The sequence below is a fragment of the Thalassophryne amazonica genome, chromosome 10 (assembly GCF_902500255.1).
Source record: "Thalassophryne amazonica chromosome 10, fThaAma1.1, whole genome shotgun sequence".
NCBI classification, from domain to species: Eukaryota; Metazoa; Chordata; class Actinopteri; order Batrachoidiformes; family Batrachoididae; genus Thalassophryne; species Thalassophryne amazonica.
In genome coordinates, this window is record NC_047112.1 from 23,224,391 (window position 1) to 23,239,938 (window position 15,548).

Here is a 15,548-nt window from a genome sequence, read left to right on the forward strand (position 1 = left end):
GACCAGATATCAAGCCTTTTATTCCTTCCTGGCACGTTGGTCACGAGATCTGTTCGCTCCAGGTAGTTTTGTATTGCAGCCACAAGGTGGCAGAAGTAGTGCAGGAAATACAGTGGCTGGTGGTGGATTCTGAATGCAAAACATTTTGGAAAGATTTTGAAAGTGTAAGCGCTTGGAGATAAAAATGAAGAGAGCTTTTGTTTCAGTTTTTATTTCATCTCAAATGTTTTAGTCTCGTCTTTTGTGTTAACAATAATGCATGTTAATATTGTCTTTGTCTGTGTTTTAGAACACTGACGCCGTCTCATCGTCTCATCTTGGTCATGAAAACAATGGTCAGTGACAAATATATTTTGTCTCATCTAATGCAATTAGGGAATAAAGGGCCTTTCACACTGAACGCGTCAGGCGTGTCAGAATCGTCAAAAATTGGTCTAAAAAGCATTATTTTCAATGAGACGCGTTGCTTTTTAGACCAGAAGTGTCGTGTCAAAAGCCGAGCTAAACTGACGCTTCTGACGGGAGCGCGCATTGCCGCTTGTTTAATATAAGGAACCTTGGACATTTATTTTTTGACAAATAATGTACCAGACTTAAAAAATGTACAAGTTTCCATGTTATTTTATTTATATCTCATTTCAACCAGAAACAGACACTAAATAAATACCAATGTTTATTATAAATGCAACAGGAAATAATTTAACAATGACTGCAGTGTGATTGTAAAGTAGGATTTCTGTGACATATACCTCATGATGAATTTTTTTTATATAGTCATTTAAACTTGTAATTTCGTCAAAATATGTAATTGCCTTTAATGTTGTTATCAGGACAGAGTCATTTCTAAAATATGAATTTGAGGACAATGGTGCCTCATGCGTACGCCGATATTTGAGCGTATATGGGGTGTACGCCAAAACGGCTGCGCTACTTGGCATTTATCAATGTGGTCGTTGGCGTACGCTGCACTGAAAATATACACCAGGTCGAGAGGTGGTGTAAATTATACACCAAAATGAACCAGCGCTGGAATCCACATAAAAATGTAAATGATCAACATGATAAACAGTGCCATTATACCAATCAATGCATATGTTAGATAAATAACACTTTCCTGATTATACTACATAATAATCAATACAAATCCCGCTTTTGTTGGTCTCGAGCACGATCCGTGGCCACAGCGCTGACTGCAAAGAAAGCGCTGCTTGCCTTTTTCTCCAGACTTCGAGCCTGGAGCCAGAGCAGCGCTGAGCTTAACTTTATGTGGTGTGATCGTTTTAGACAATGAAATTGATAATTACAACTGTAGTGTTCTCATTCCCTTCGCCCGTGCTGCAGTCAGGTTGTGTTATCTCCATTCGTTTGTCACAATAAAATAAATAAAGAAATACATTTTAAGAATAAAGAAATCCGAAAAATTAGGCGTGTCTTATTAATTGAGCGAGCAAATATCCACATGTCAAGAATTATTGACATGTGAAAAAAGAATACAGTGGTCAATCGCTATAACGTGGTTCACCTTTCACAGCCTCGTCGTTTCGCGGATTTCTTTAGTCCAATTTTGCATGCTTTTTTTTACAGTGCATTGTGGTCTGTTTATAAGAATCTTCTCGCCCAGAAGAAAAAAGAGTGCCAACAACTACTCATAACTGTGTTTGTCACTCGGAAACAGACACCTGCAGCCAGGTGTGAGTGGAAAAAGGCAGGGCGTCAGGACGCAGAGGCGCGATCTGTGAAATACTGGTCAGTCATTATTAATAATTTCTTATGTGTCCAACCTTGTACATTGATCGTTAAAATTAAATTCGTTAGATCTAAAAGCCATCGTAATTATTTATAGGAAAACGTTCTATTTTTATTTCTCAAACAAATGTTTGGGCCTGAAAACAGTTTGGTCTTATTTTTCTAATAAGGTTTGAACTTTGAGAGAAAAGTGAGAAAATGTTCATGCCTGATTGAGAAAGTGTATAAAGTGGTTTTACAGCTTTGAAGCCCAATAAAGATATAAATTTAAAGTCCAATAAGGCCCAATAAGTGGAGAGCTTCTACCTGTGCAAATGTCTTTTGACTTTGATTTGTGGACATTTTTAATGATCCGTTCATTTGTTGTTAACATATAAAATGAAACAGCTTTTTAAAAAATAATAAAATAGTTGGTGTTCAAAGAGCCTTTTATTTAGAAACAGGTGATGTTATGCTGGATTCTCGGGACCAGATGAAGGTCTCTTCTGCAGCTTTGAACTCTAGTGGTGTTGCTGAAGACACTTTTGTCCTATTTTGAAGAGCAGAGATGTTTACTTTCGACTGGACTTCGTGGTGTTCAGCTCATCAGTGGAAGTTTGGTGGTCTGCACAGCAAATGTTCCTGATTGGGACAAATAAAAATATTTCTTTAAATATAAAGAAACACTAAACATTTTATATATAAAAAAGGAAAAGAAAAAAACCCGGCAAAAAACAAAACAAAAAAAAAAAAACGATGGAAAAAATGCCTGAAAAAATAAGGTATTTAAAGTTGAGCTTTTGTGGTGTCTGAAAAAAGCTGTAGCTTTATTTGGTAAAAATAAGAAAGACTGAGCCATCTACAAATTAAAGCGTTCACTCAGATCATCTGTGCTAAAAGGCTAAGCTAACGTTAACGGATCAATAAACCTTCACAGCAGTGCAGAAACATCACGTTTTACTTTTATTTTATCCTCACCTCGATAAAGCTGCAGAACTAACCTCCGTTGGGCAAACTGGGACTTCGCATATATCCAAAAAGTGGGAGATTTTGGACTGAGTGGGTCTGCTCCATCACCCCGGCTGCCTGCCTCGGTCTGCCCAGTGATGATGCCTGAAGGCCAGCGCATTGGAAACGCATCGGCCTGGCGTTACGACGCGTTGGGGGGCGTTAAAGCGTCGCGCTGAAGCTTTCAGTGTGAAAGGCCCTTAACCCTGTTGTGCCTGATGATTTGCGGACGTTTATGCTGGTTATACGGTCGCAAATTGAGTTTTACTGGTGACCCGTTAGCGAACCCGGTAAAAAGGAGTTTTACTGGCGACGCATTAGCAGAGCCGGCAAAACAGATATTTGTGACAATATAACAGCATGAACGTCCACAAATCAACAGACACAAGGGGGTTATTCCCATTCTAATCCAATTCCATCATTTGCACGGTTTATTTTTCTGTAGCTCATTCGGTCGATGAGGCTTACCGGGAGGCAGCGTCGCTCCAACAGCTGTCAGGGCGCAGAGTAATCCATCAAATTCCATTAACTTTAACTAGTAATGACTTCATGACTTTCTTTGCTAACAAAGTTTTAACTATTAGAGAAAAAATTACTCATAACCATCCCAAAGACGTATCGTTATCTTTGGCTGCTTTCAGTGATGCCGGTATTTGGTTAGACTCTTTCTCTCCGATTGTTCTGTCTGAGTTATTTTCATTAGTTACTTCATCCAAACCATCAACATGTCTATTAGACCCCATTCCTACCAGGCTGCTCAAGGAAGCCCTACCATTATTTAATGCTTCGATCTTAAATATGATCAATCTATCTTTGTTAGTTGGCTATGTACCACAGGCTTTTAAGGTGGCAGTAATTAAACCATTACTTAAAAAGCCATCACTTGACCCAGCTATCTTAGCTAATTATAGGCCAATCTCCAACCTTCCTTTTCTCTCAAAAATTCTTGAAAGGGTAGTTGTAAAACAGCTAACTGATCATCTGCAGAGGAATGGTCTATTTGAAGAGTTTCAGTCAGGTTTTAGAATTCATCATAGTACAGAAACAGCATTAATGAAGGTTACAAATGATCTTCTTATGGCCTCAGACAGTGGACTCATTTCTGTGCTTGTTCTGTTAGACCTCAGTGCTGCTTTTGATACTGTTGACCATAAAATTTTATTACAGAGATTAGAGCATGCCATAGGTATTAAAGGCACTGCGCTGCGGTGGTTTGAATCATATTTGTCTAATAGATTACAATTTGTTCATGTAAATGGGGAATCTTCTTCACAGACTAAGGTTAATTATGGAGTTCCACAAGGTTCTGTGCTAGGACCAATTTTATTCACTTTATACATGCTTCCCTTAGGCAGTATTATTAGACGGTATTGCTTAAATTTTCATTGTTACGCAGATGATACCCAGCTTTATCTATCCATGAAGCCAGAGGACACACACCAATTAGCTAAACTGCAGGATTGTCTTACAGACATAAAGACATGGATGACCTCTAATTTCCTGCTTTTAAACTCAGATAAAACTGAAGTTATTGTACTTGGCCCCACAAATCTTAGAAACATGGTGTCTAACCAGATCCTTACTCTGGATGGCATTACCCTGACCTCTAGTAATACTGTGAGAAATCTTGGAGTCATTTTTGATCAGGATATGTCATTCAAAGCGCATATTAAACAAATATGTAGGACTGCTTTTTTGCATTTACGCAATATCTCTAAAATTAGAAAGGTCTTGTCTCAGAGTGATGCTGAAAAACTAATTCATGCATTTATTTCCTCTAGGCTGGACTATTGTAATTCATTATTATCAGGTTGTCCTAAAAGTTCCCTGAAAAGCCTTCAGTTAATTCAAAATGCTGCAGCTAGAGTACTAACGGGGACTAGAAGGAGAGAGCATATCTCACCCATATTGGCCTCTCTTCATTGGCTTCCTGTTAATTCTAGAATAGAATTTAAAATTCTTCTTCTTACTTATAAGGTTTTGAATAATCAGGTCCCATCTTATCTTAGGGACCTCGTAGTACCATATCACCCCAATAGAGCGCTTCGCTTTCAGACTGCAGGCTTACTTGTAGTTCCTAGAGTTTGTAAGAGTAGAATGGGAGGCAGAGCCTTCAGCTTTCAGGCTCCTCTCCTGTGGAACCAGCTCCCAATTCAGATCAGGGAGACAGACACCCTCTCTACTTTTAAGATTAGGCTTAAAACTTTCGTTTTTGCTAAAGCTTATAGTTAGGGCTGGATCAGGTGACCCTGAACCATCCCTTAGTTATGCTGCTATAGACTTAGACTGCTGGGGGGTTCCCATGATGCACTGTTTCTTTCTCTTTTTGCTCTGTATGCACCACTCTGCATTTAATCATTAGTGATCGATCTCTGCTCCCCTCCACAGCATGTCTTTTTCCTGGTTCTCTTCCTCAGCCCCAACCAGTCCCAGCAGAAGACTGCCCCTCCCTGAGCCTGGTTCTGCTGGAGGTTTCTTCCTGTTAAAAGGGAGTTTTTCCTTCCCACTGTAGCCAAGTGCTTGCTCACAGGGGGTCGTTTTGACCGTTGGGGTTTTACATAATTATTGTATGGCCTTGCCTTACAATATAAAGCGCCTTGGGGCAACTGTTTGTTGTGATCTGGCGCTATATAAAAAAAAATTGAATTGAATTGAATTGAATCAAATGTGAAAATCCATCAAATGTGAAACGGTAATTCTGTTTCAGAATCAATCAATCAATCCACATCAATACATTCGTATGGTAGCTTACATTCACCCATTTCAGCAGCGGCATCGATAATCAACTTTCTCTCGCTCTCAGCTAACACCGCCATTATGACATCTGTGTAGCAGTACGCGCGGCAGGTGTTCCGTCGAGATGTGCGTCTCGTCGCATAAATCGAGAGTTCCACATCCTGACAGTATTGCTCATGCGCATTTGCGCGGAGGGCTGGCCTCTACAGGAATGACATCTCGTCAGAACACCAGTCATGGTGTTAATTAAATTTCACATTTAATTTTTCTCAATTATTTTCCTAATAGTTTATGTTTCTACATGGACGTCAGCACGATGAGCTTCAGCTATGGTCAAACGTGGTTTTATTGGATATTGAAGCTGGGCAGTTGCAGATCTTTTGCTGCACCAACAATCACTGAGGCTGGGCAGTTGCAGATGTTTTGCTGCACCAACAATCACTGAGTGACCGCATGTTTTCTAACGTTCTGTCTTTGTGTTTGTTCAGGTTTGATGGAAACTTCAATACCAATGTATCCAAAACCATCTGCTGTGACAGGCTTTCCCCGACCGTCAACAGCCGAGCTTTCAACCCTGGACGGGACCTCAACTCAGGTTTGTTGGCGTTGTGCTGTGCAGTCATACATGTGTACAAAAAATCAGTGCACGAGCTACACACCAAATGAAATGCAGCGCTGTTCTATAATGTGAAGTGAAGTACTGACTCACACCATTCAAAAACTGGAATCCATTTTTTATGGCATTCTGCATGCTAGCAGCTGACCTAACCACGATTGCCATGACAACCAGCTTTTAATATGCTGTTAACCCTTTTTATATTGTAAAATGTTAAAGCGGAAGGTTGATCTGAGATGGAAATAATGAGCTATGCCTGTTCCAGGCATGGGGAAAGTATTTTTTTTTAAATCTTCTGTGCTCCCGTGTTCTCGTTTCGTCCCTTTTCTGCTCTTTAATTTAAAAAAGATTTTGTATTGCATCAGATGAAATGGAGTCTGACTTTGAACTGTGTTCTCTGGTAGTGCATTTTTTTTTTTTAAATCAGCCTCTCGTTATGTGCTCCGTCGGTTTTTCTTTTCCATCCTGACTTTAACTCACATGAAAATCTCATCAGCTGTCATGATTCAACATATATGTTGTTTCTTTTTATATATGTTATTTGAGTTCATAAATGTAGCTTACAACATCTTTGTAAATCATGTGAAAGTGAGCAAGGGAAGACTGATGCTCTAGAGTGCACGTTGTAATGTTAGCGTGTAAAACCCATGTGTGTCTGCTCAGCATATGTCGGCCTGCATTTGATTAGGAAAAAAGTGGACTGAGTTTATTGAAAACCAGCCAAAGGCCAACTTTCCCTCTTTTTTCCCCTTTGTTTGACCTATCTTTTAAACTTTAAGCTTCAGTTTAACAGACACTTTGTACACTAAGGTCCATCACTGAATATATCCCCCTGCAAACAAAAAATTGGAGGTTACATAGGAATCACCTTGTCTGCCCATCCATACTGTATGTTTTGGAGTATATGTCACATCAAATCAAATCGATTTTATTTATATAGCACCAAATCACAACAAACAGTCGCCCCAAGGCGCTTTATATTGTAAGGCAAAAGCCATACAATAAATACAGAAACCCCCAACGGTCAAAACAACCCCCTATGAGCAAGCACTTGGCGACAGTGGGAAGGAAAACTCCCTTTTAACAGGAAGAAACCTCTAGCAGAACCAGGCTCAGGGAGGGGCAGTCTTCTGCTGGGACTGGTTGGGGCTGAGGGGAGAGAATCAGGAAAAAGACATGCTGTGGAAGAGAGCAGAGATCAATCACTAATGATTAAAAGCAGAGTGGTGCATACAGAGCAAAAAGAGGTGAATAAAAAGAAACACTGGGTGCATCATGGGAACCCCACAGCAGTCTAAGTCTATAGCAGCATAACTAAGGGATGGTTCAGGGTCACCTGATCCAGCCCTAACTATAAGCTTTTTCAAAAAGGAAAGTTTTAAGCTTAATCTTAAAAGTAGAGAGGGTGTCTGTCTCCCTAATCCGAATTGGGAGCTGGTTCCACAGGAGAGGAGCCTGAAAGCTGAAGGCTCTGCCTCCCATTCTACTCTTACAAAGCCTAGGAACTACAAGTAAGCCTGCAGTCTGAGAGCGAAGCGCTCTATTGGGGTGATATGGTATTGTGAGGTCCCTAAGATAAGATGGGACCTGATTATTCAAAACCTTATAAGTAAGAAGAAGAATTTTAAATTCTATTCTGGAATTAACAGAGAGCCAATGAAGAGAAGCCAATATGGGTGAAATATGCTCTCTCCTTCTAGTCCCTGTCAGTACTCTAGCTGTAGCATTTTGAATTAACTGAAGGCTTTTCAGGGAACTTTTAGGACAGCCTGATAATAATGAATTACAATAGTCCAGCCTAGAAGAAATAAATGCATTAATTAGCTTTTCAGCATCACTCTGAGACAAGACCTTTATAATTTTAGCGATATTGCGCAAATGCAAAAAAGCAGTCCTACATATTTGCTTAATATGCGCATTGAAGGACATATCCTGATCAAAAATGACTCCAAGATTTCTCACAGTATTACTGGAGGTCAGGGTAATGCCATCCAGAGTAAGGATCTGGTTAGACACCATGTTTCTAAGATTTGTGGGGCCAAGTACAATAACTTCAATTTTATCTGAATTTAAAAGCAGGAAATTAGAGGTCATCCATGTCTTTATGTCTGAAAGTCATTCCTGCAGTTTAACTAATTGGTGTGTCCCCTCTGGCTTCATGGATAGATAAAGCTGGGTATCATTTGCGTAACAATGAAAATTTAAGCAATGCTTTCTAATAATACTGCCTAAGGGAAGCATGTATAAAGTGAATAAAATCGGTCCTAGCACAGAACCTTGTGGAACTCCATAATTAACCTTAGTCCGTGAGGAAGACTCCCCATTTACATGAACAAATTGTAATCTATTAGATAAATATGATTCAAACCACTGCAGCGCAGTGTCTTAAATACCTATGGCATGCTCTAATCCAGGGGTGGCCAAGTTCGGTCCTCGAGAGCCACATTCCTGACACTCTTAGTTGTCTCCCTGCTCCAACACACCTGAATCCAATGAAAGACTCGTTAGCAGACTTTTAATGAGCCTTTCATTGGATTCAGGTGTGTTGGAGCAGGGAGACAACTAAGAGTGTCAGGAATGTGGCTCTCGAAGACCGAACTTGGCCACCCCTGCTCTAATCTCTGTAATAAAATTTCATGGTCAACAATATCAAAAGCTGCACTGAGGTCTAACAGGATGAGCACAGAGATGAGTCCATTGTCTGAGGCCATAAGAAAATCATTTGTAACCTTCACTAATGCTGTTTCTGTACTATGTACTAATTCTGAAACCTGACTGAAACTCTTCAAATAGACCATTCCTCTGCAGATGGTCAGTTAGCTGTTTTACAACTACCCTTTCAAGAATTTTTGAGAGAAAAGTAAGGTTGGAGATTGGCCTATAATTAGCTGAGATAGCTGGGTCAAGTGATGGCTTTTTAAGTAATCGTTTAATTACTGCCACCTTAAAAGCCTGTGGTACATAGCCAACTAATATAGGTAGATTGATCATATTTAAGATCGAAGCATAAATTAACAGTAGGGCTTCCTTGAGCAGCGTGGTAGGAATGGGGTCTAATAGACATGTTGATGGTTTGGAGGAAGTGACTAATGAAAGTAACTCAGACAGAACAATCAGAGAGAAAGAGTCTAGCCAAATACCAGCATTACTGAAAGCAGTCGAACATAAAGATATGTCTTTGGGATGGTTATGAATAATTTTTTCTCTCATAGTTAAAATTTTATTTGCAAAGAAAGTCATGAAGTCATTACTAGTTAAAGGAATACTCGGGTCAATAGAGCTCTGACTCTTTTTGTCAGCCTGGCTACAGTGTTGTAAAGAAACCTGGGGTTGTTCTTATTTTCTTCAATTACTGATGATGAGTAAGATGTACTAGCTTTACGGAGGGCTTTTTTATAGAGCAACAGACTCTTTTTCCAGGCTAAATGAAGATCTTCTAAATTAGTGAGACGCCATTTCCTCTCCAGCTTATGGGTTATCTGCTTTAAGCTGCGAGTTTGTGAGTTATACCACGGAGTCAGGCACTTCTGATTTAAGGCTCTCTTTTTCAGAGGAGCTACAGCATCCAAAGTTGTGCTCAATGAGGGTGTAAATCTATTGACGAGATAATCTATCTCACAGAGTTTAGGTAGCTACTCTGCACTGTATTGGTATATGGCATTGAAGAACATAACAAAGAAGGAATCATATCCTTAAACCTAGTTACAGCGCTTTCAGAAAGACTTCTACTGTAATGAAACTTATTCCCCACTGCTGGGTAGTCCATTAAAGTAAATGTAAATGTTATTAAGAAATGATCAGACAAAAAGGGGTTTTCAGGGAATACTGTTAAGTCTTCAATTTCTATGCCATATGTCAGAACAAGATCTAAAGTATGATTAAAGTGGTGGGTGGACTCATTTACATTTTGAGCGAAGCCAACTGAGTCTAATAATAGATTAAATGCAGTGTTGAGGCTGTCATTCTCAGCATCTATGTGGATGTTAAAATCACCCACTATAATTATCTTATCTGAGCTAGGCACTAAGTCAGACAAATGGTCTGAAAAATCACAAAGAAACTTACAGTAATGACCAGGTGGACGATAGATAATAACAAATAAAACTGGTTTTTGAGACTTCCAATTTGGATGGACAAGACTAAGAGTCAAGCTTTCAAATGAATTAAAGCTCTGTCTGGGTCTTTGATTAATTAATAAGCTGGAGTGGAAGATTGCTGCTACTCCTCCTCCTTGGCCCGTGCTTCGAGCATTTTGACAGTTAGTGTGACTCGGGGGTGTTGACTCATTTAAACTAACATATTCATCCTGCTGTAACCAGGTTTCTGTAAGGCAGAATAAATCAATATGTTGATCAATTATTATATCATTTACTAACAGGGACTTAGAAGAGAGAGACCTAATGTTTAATAAACCACATTTAACTGTTTTAGTCTGTGGTGCAGTTGAAGGTGCTATATTATTTTTTCTTTTTGAATTTTTATGCTTAAATAGATTTTTACTGGTTATTGGTGGTCTGGGAGCAGGCACCGTCTCTACGGGGATGGGGTATTGGGGGGATGGCAGGGGGAGAGAAGCTGCAGAGAGGTGACTACAACTCTGCTTCCTTATCCCAACCCTGGACAGTCACGATTTGGAGGGTTTAATAAAACTGGCCAGATTACTAGAGATGAGAGCTGCTCCATCCAAAGTGGGATGGATGCGGTTTCTCCTAACAAGACCAAGTTTTCCCCAGAAACTTTGCCAATTATCTATGAAGCCCACCTCATTTTTGGACACCACTCAGACAGACAGCAATTCAAGGAGAGCATGCGGCTAAACATGTCACTCCCAGTCCGATTGGGGAGGGGCACAGAGAAAACTACAGAGTCCGACATTGTTTTTGCAAAGTTACAAACCAATTCAATATTAAATTTAGTGACCTCCGATTGGCGTAACCGAGTGTCATTACTGCCGATGTGAATTACAATCTTACCAAATTTACGCTTAGCCTTAGCCAGCAGTTTCAAATTTCCTTCAGTGTCGCCTGCTCTGGCCCCCGGAAGACATTTGACTATGGTTGCTGGTGTCGCTAACTTCACATTTCTCAAAACAGAGTCGCCAATAACCAGAGTTTGATCCTTGGCGGGTGTGTCGCCAAGTGGGGAAAAACGGTTAGAGATGTGAACGGGTTGGTGGTGTACAGGGGGCTTCTGTTTAGAACTATGCTTCTTCCTCACAGTCACCCAGCCGTCCTGCTTTCCCGGCTGCTCGGGATCTGCTGGGAGACAGCTAATGGCGGCTAAGCTACCTTGGTCCACACCAACTACAGGGGCCTGGCTAGTTGTAGGATTTTCCAAGGTGCGGAGCCGAGTCTCCAATTCGCCCAGCCTGGCCTCCAAAGCTACAAACAAGCTACACTTATTACAAGTACCGTTACTGCTAAAGGAGGCCGAGGAATAACTAAACATTTCACACCCATCGCAGAAAAGTGCGGGAGAGACAGGAGAAGCTGCCATGCTAAACCAGCTAAGAGCTCGTAGCTGCGCTAAGCTAGCAGATTCCTAAAAACACACAAAGTGAATAATGTGAAAATAATTTAGAGGTGATTCAGCAGAGAGGGTGCTTTAGTTAAGGCACGTGAAGATTACACTGTGAAATAAATCGTTATCTAGATCAATCTAACTACACAGATTAAGCAGCTAACAGATACAGCAAAACACAGCTGTGCTCCGGAACAGGAAGTGATACAATCCTGCAGTGAGAGCCAGCCACCAGTAGAGTGCAGTCTGACGATTTCTGACGTCTCAGATATATAATACATCAGCGTATAAGTTGCATCTTTCCAAAAATGCATCATGAAGATGAGAAAAAAAACCTAAATAAGTTGCATTGGTCCATCAGCCTGATATATTTTTGAAATGAATGTAATCAGGGCATTATTTATTTATAACACAGACACTACATTAGTGAGTAGAAGCTAACGGGCTCACTAATATTGTATGATGGACAACTCAAGCATACATAAACTGCTTCTTGTCACTACTGAACAGACAAACATCAAGAATTAGCAAAACATCTACAAGGTCACCTGACTAATTGCAAATTTTTGTTGAGTATGACATCTTTAAAAAATTAGAGTTAGCGTTACCTTACTGTGCAGGGGGTGGTGGCCAAGCAGTACGTTTGTTTCCAGTGCAGAAGGTTCCCTGTTCAAGGCCACCCCTGTCCATTCTCCATGTAATGTGGAGTTGTGTCAGGAAGGGCATCCGGTGTAACACTTGTGCTAAGTCAACATGCAGATCCACCTTGAGAGATCTGCTTGGCCCCAAGTGAAAACAAGGGAGAAACTGAAGGGACTTACTTTATAGCTAGTCTTACCTTAGCCTAGCTGTCATCCTTGTTGCGCTTACAGCTGTTTCATAAATTGCAAACAAATGAATTGCAGAGTAGTACAAAGGTTATTCTTCCTCTTTATTCAAGAATGCAGTTTTTTTAGTTTGAGAGCAAGAATTATTAATCTTGCCCATTATCTAATGCCCACCATGTCCTCCGCATTCAGATCATATTACTATCATTATTAGTAATAATGATGATAATAATAATATTTTACGGAGGTTGGCATCCAGCTTGATGGTGCATTACTTTGACCTTCTGGTCCAGAGTGTGGCTCAGACGGTACCTCATTGAAATCGCCATACGGGAATAGCTTGTCACGTGTGTGCAGGTTGCCATCTTGGGGCCAAAAATGATAATGCAGTATTTTTTCACATAACTCATAATACTGCACCATAAACCATCAGTTTGGGTATTGTCTATATTTTGCAGGAATTAAATATTTACACACACATATTTTATGCTTTGTTTTTTTTATTATTTAATGTATATCATAATGTAGAACTTTGCTTTTGCTTTGGGATTAAAGAACATAAATTGTAAATGGAAAGTGTCAAACTCCTGTGTTACAGTGAAGTGGCATCAAGTCAAGCTCACTGAACCATTGCCTGCATATTTTGATGACCATGGACATGTGACTGATATATTAAGGGTTTTCTGTGATGCCTATGTTCGGAACATAATCAGTCAGGTCTGGGATCATGCACTGCTGTGGCACGTCACCACATCCACCCACAGTGCAGAAACAAGAAGTGTTCTTTTGTGGCGTTAAGCATCGTCAGGAGTTTTACAGTGGCTGTAATGTCAGTCCTACAGACTGAAGGACCACCTACAGGCCCAGATGCACTTTAACAAAATGCTTTTGGGTTTTTATCTCATTTGGTCCAGGAAATAAACCTCTCTTATTTCTCTATCTGAAAAGCCTCTTTTAGTCTTTATAATCAACGTGTGGTCCTTTTCCCTCTCGCATTTGCACTGTTCATCCTCTGCCTTCCCATTGCTACTCCCTTTTCTTCCAGACATCTCAGCCTGCTCCCCTCAGAGCACACCATTCATAATAATTGCCATTGCTGTCACTGGGGTTTTATTTTCCAGTCATGGTGAGTTCAGGTTACCCCTCTGCCCCCGTCTCATTTCCTCGTCCCTCACACTCAGCTCTCCTTGACCCCGATGGTCTTGCCATATTCATTCTCTCCCATTTGTCTCAGCTCCGTTTAAACAAGAAACTAGAGAGGGAAGGGTGAGAGGGTGAGGGATAATTGAGAGGGAGAGAATGATGAATGGAGGAGAAAAGAGGAGGGGTGAGAGCTGATTGAAATGGAGTTATTGTATCAAGCCTGCATTGTGTTCTTTCCGTTTTTACTCCTTTTTGTTCCATTTGCTTTTTTTGGGAGGCAGGGCAAAGCATAGCGGATGTGGGATGCAGCCGTAATAATAACAGCATATAGGTGTGAAAAGACAGATGAATGTGGACCGAGATACTGTGTAATATTAAGACATTTATTCATCTTATGTACACAAATATTGGCGTACAAGATCGTATCCATTTCTCTGGAGTAGAACTCTCCTGCAGTTTGTTATTGCGTCTTTATTCTTCTCTTCATCCACCTTCCCTTTGGCCCTAATATGCTATAATGTAGATAAAAATCACACTCAGCACTGTGCATGGAGGTTTCTGGCTGTTCTAACGTCTGTTGCTCTTTATACGTTTGAGGCTCGTAGAACAGCGGATGCGGAGTGTTTGTGGATCGGGGCTGATTTCAGGTTGGAGTCCTGAAAACAATTTTGCATTGTTGATCTGTTGAGTTGTTTAGTTTTGAAGTATGACAGGCTGCAAAGTGGAACTGGGCCAAAAGGTTCATGCAAGAACATCAAGCAAGCCAACTTTAGCATGTATACGAGGTCTCTTAGATAATAAACCGACCCTTTTATTTTTTTTTTAACTATATGGATTTGAATGACATGCGATTACACCAATCATGCTTGAACCCTCGTGCGCATGCGTGAGTTTTTTCACGCGTGTCGGTGACGTCATTTCCCTGTGGGCAGGCCTTGAGTGAGATGTGGTCCCGCCCTCTCGGCTGAATTCCTTTGTTTCACACGCTGCTCGAGACGGCGCGCGTTGCTTTATCAAAAAATTTTTCTGGACCTGTGAGGAATATCCGAGTGGACACTATTCGAGAAATTAAGATGGTTTTCTGTGAAAAGTTTAACGGCTGATGAGAGATTATGGGGTGTTTCTGTCGGTGTAAGGACTTCCCACGGAGCGGGACGTCCTGCAGCGCTTCCAGGCGCTGTCGTCGGCCTGTTTCGAGGTGAAAACATCTTAATTTAAGGCTTAATTCACCCAGGACATCGTGAGAGAACAGAGAAGATTCAGAAGAGGCCGGCATGAGGAATTTATGCGGACATTCCACTGTTTAAGGACATTTTTTTAATGAAAGACGTACGCGCAAATTCGCCGAGTCGTTTCCGTGACGACTCGGCAAATCTGTGTGCACCGCAACAGGAAAAACACCTCCGTGTTGAAAACCATTTGTAGAATTCAGGCGGCTTTTAATGGCTTTCAACAAGTGAGTAACTGAGAAATTGTTTAACAGCTTGGGCATGTTCCAACTTGCCCGTTAAGATTTCCAACGGAGGTGTTTTTCCTGCCACGACCCCCCGCGGTCGGGTCCAGCCCGACATGCGACTCTGCCCGCACGTTCTTTCATTACAAAATGACCGTTAACAATGGAATCTCCGAATAAACTCCTCATGCCGACTTCTTCTGAAAGTTCTCTGTTCTCTGACGACTTACTGCGTCAACAGAGCCTGAAATGTGGAAGTTTTCAACTTGAAATGGCGAGACGCTGCCGCCTCAAAGCGCAGATCGCCGTCAGGCGCCGTGGACCGTCCTTAAAGCGACACTACCAGACCAAAATCTCTCATCAGCCGTTAAAATTTTTTACCGAAAACCAGCTGAATTTATTGAATGGTGTCCACTCAGTTGTGCCTTACAGTTTTGAAAAAATTTTTTATCAAACAAAGCAACAGTCTCTGAGCCATTCCTAAACAATGAAAAAAATCGACGAGCGGGTGGACGACTCC

The 15,548-nt window shown here is 40.9% G+C and overlaps 1 protein-coding gene across 2 annotated transcripts in view; it reads left to right on the plus strand.

Annotated features, from left to right (window-relative positions):
- Nucleotides 1–15,548, plus strand: part of cachd1 (cache domain containing 1) — a 203,080-nt gene that overhangs the window by 114,465 nt on the left and 73,067 nt on the right. For both annotated transcript variants that reach the window (XM_034179556.1, XM_034179557.1), the window contains exon 4: nucleotides 5,958–6,064. In XM_034179556.1, coding sequence (XP_034035447.1) covers nucleotides 5,958–6,064 — 107 coding nt within the window. The remainder of the gene's footprint in view (nucleotides 1–5,957; nucleotides 6,065–15,548) is intronic.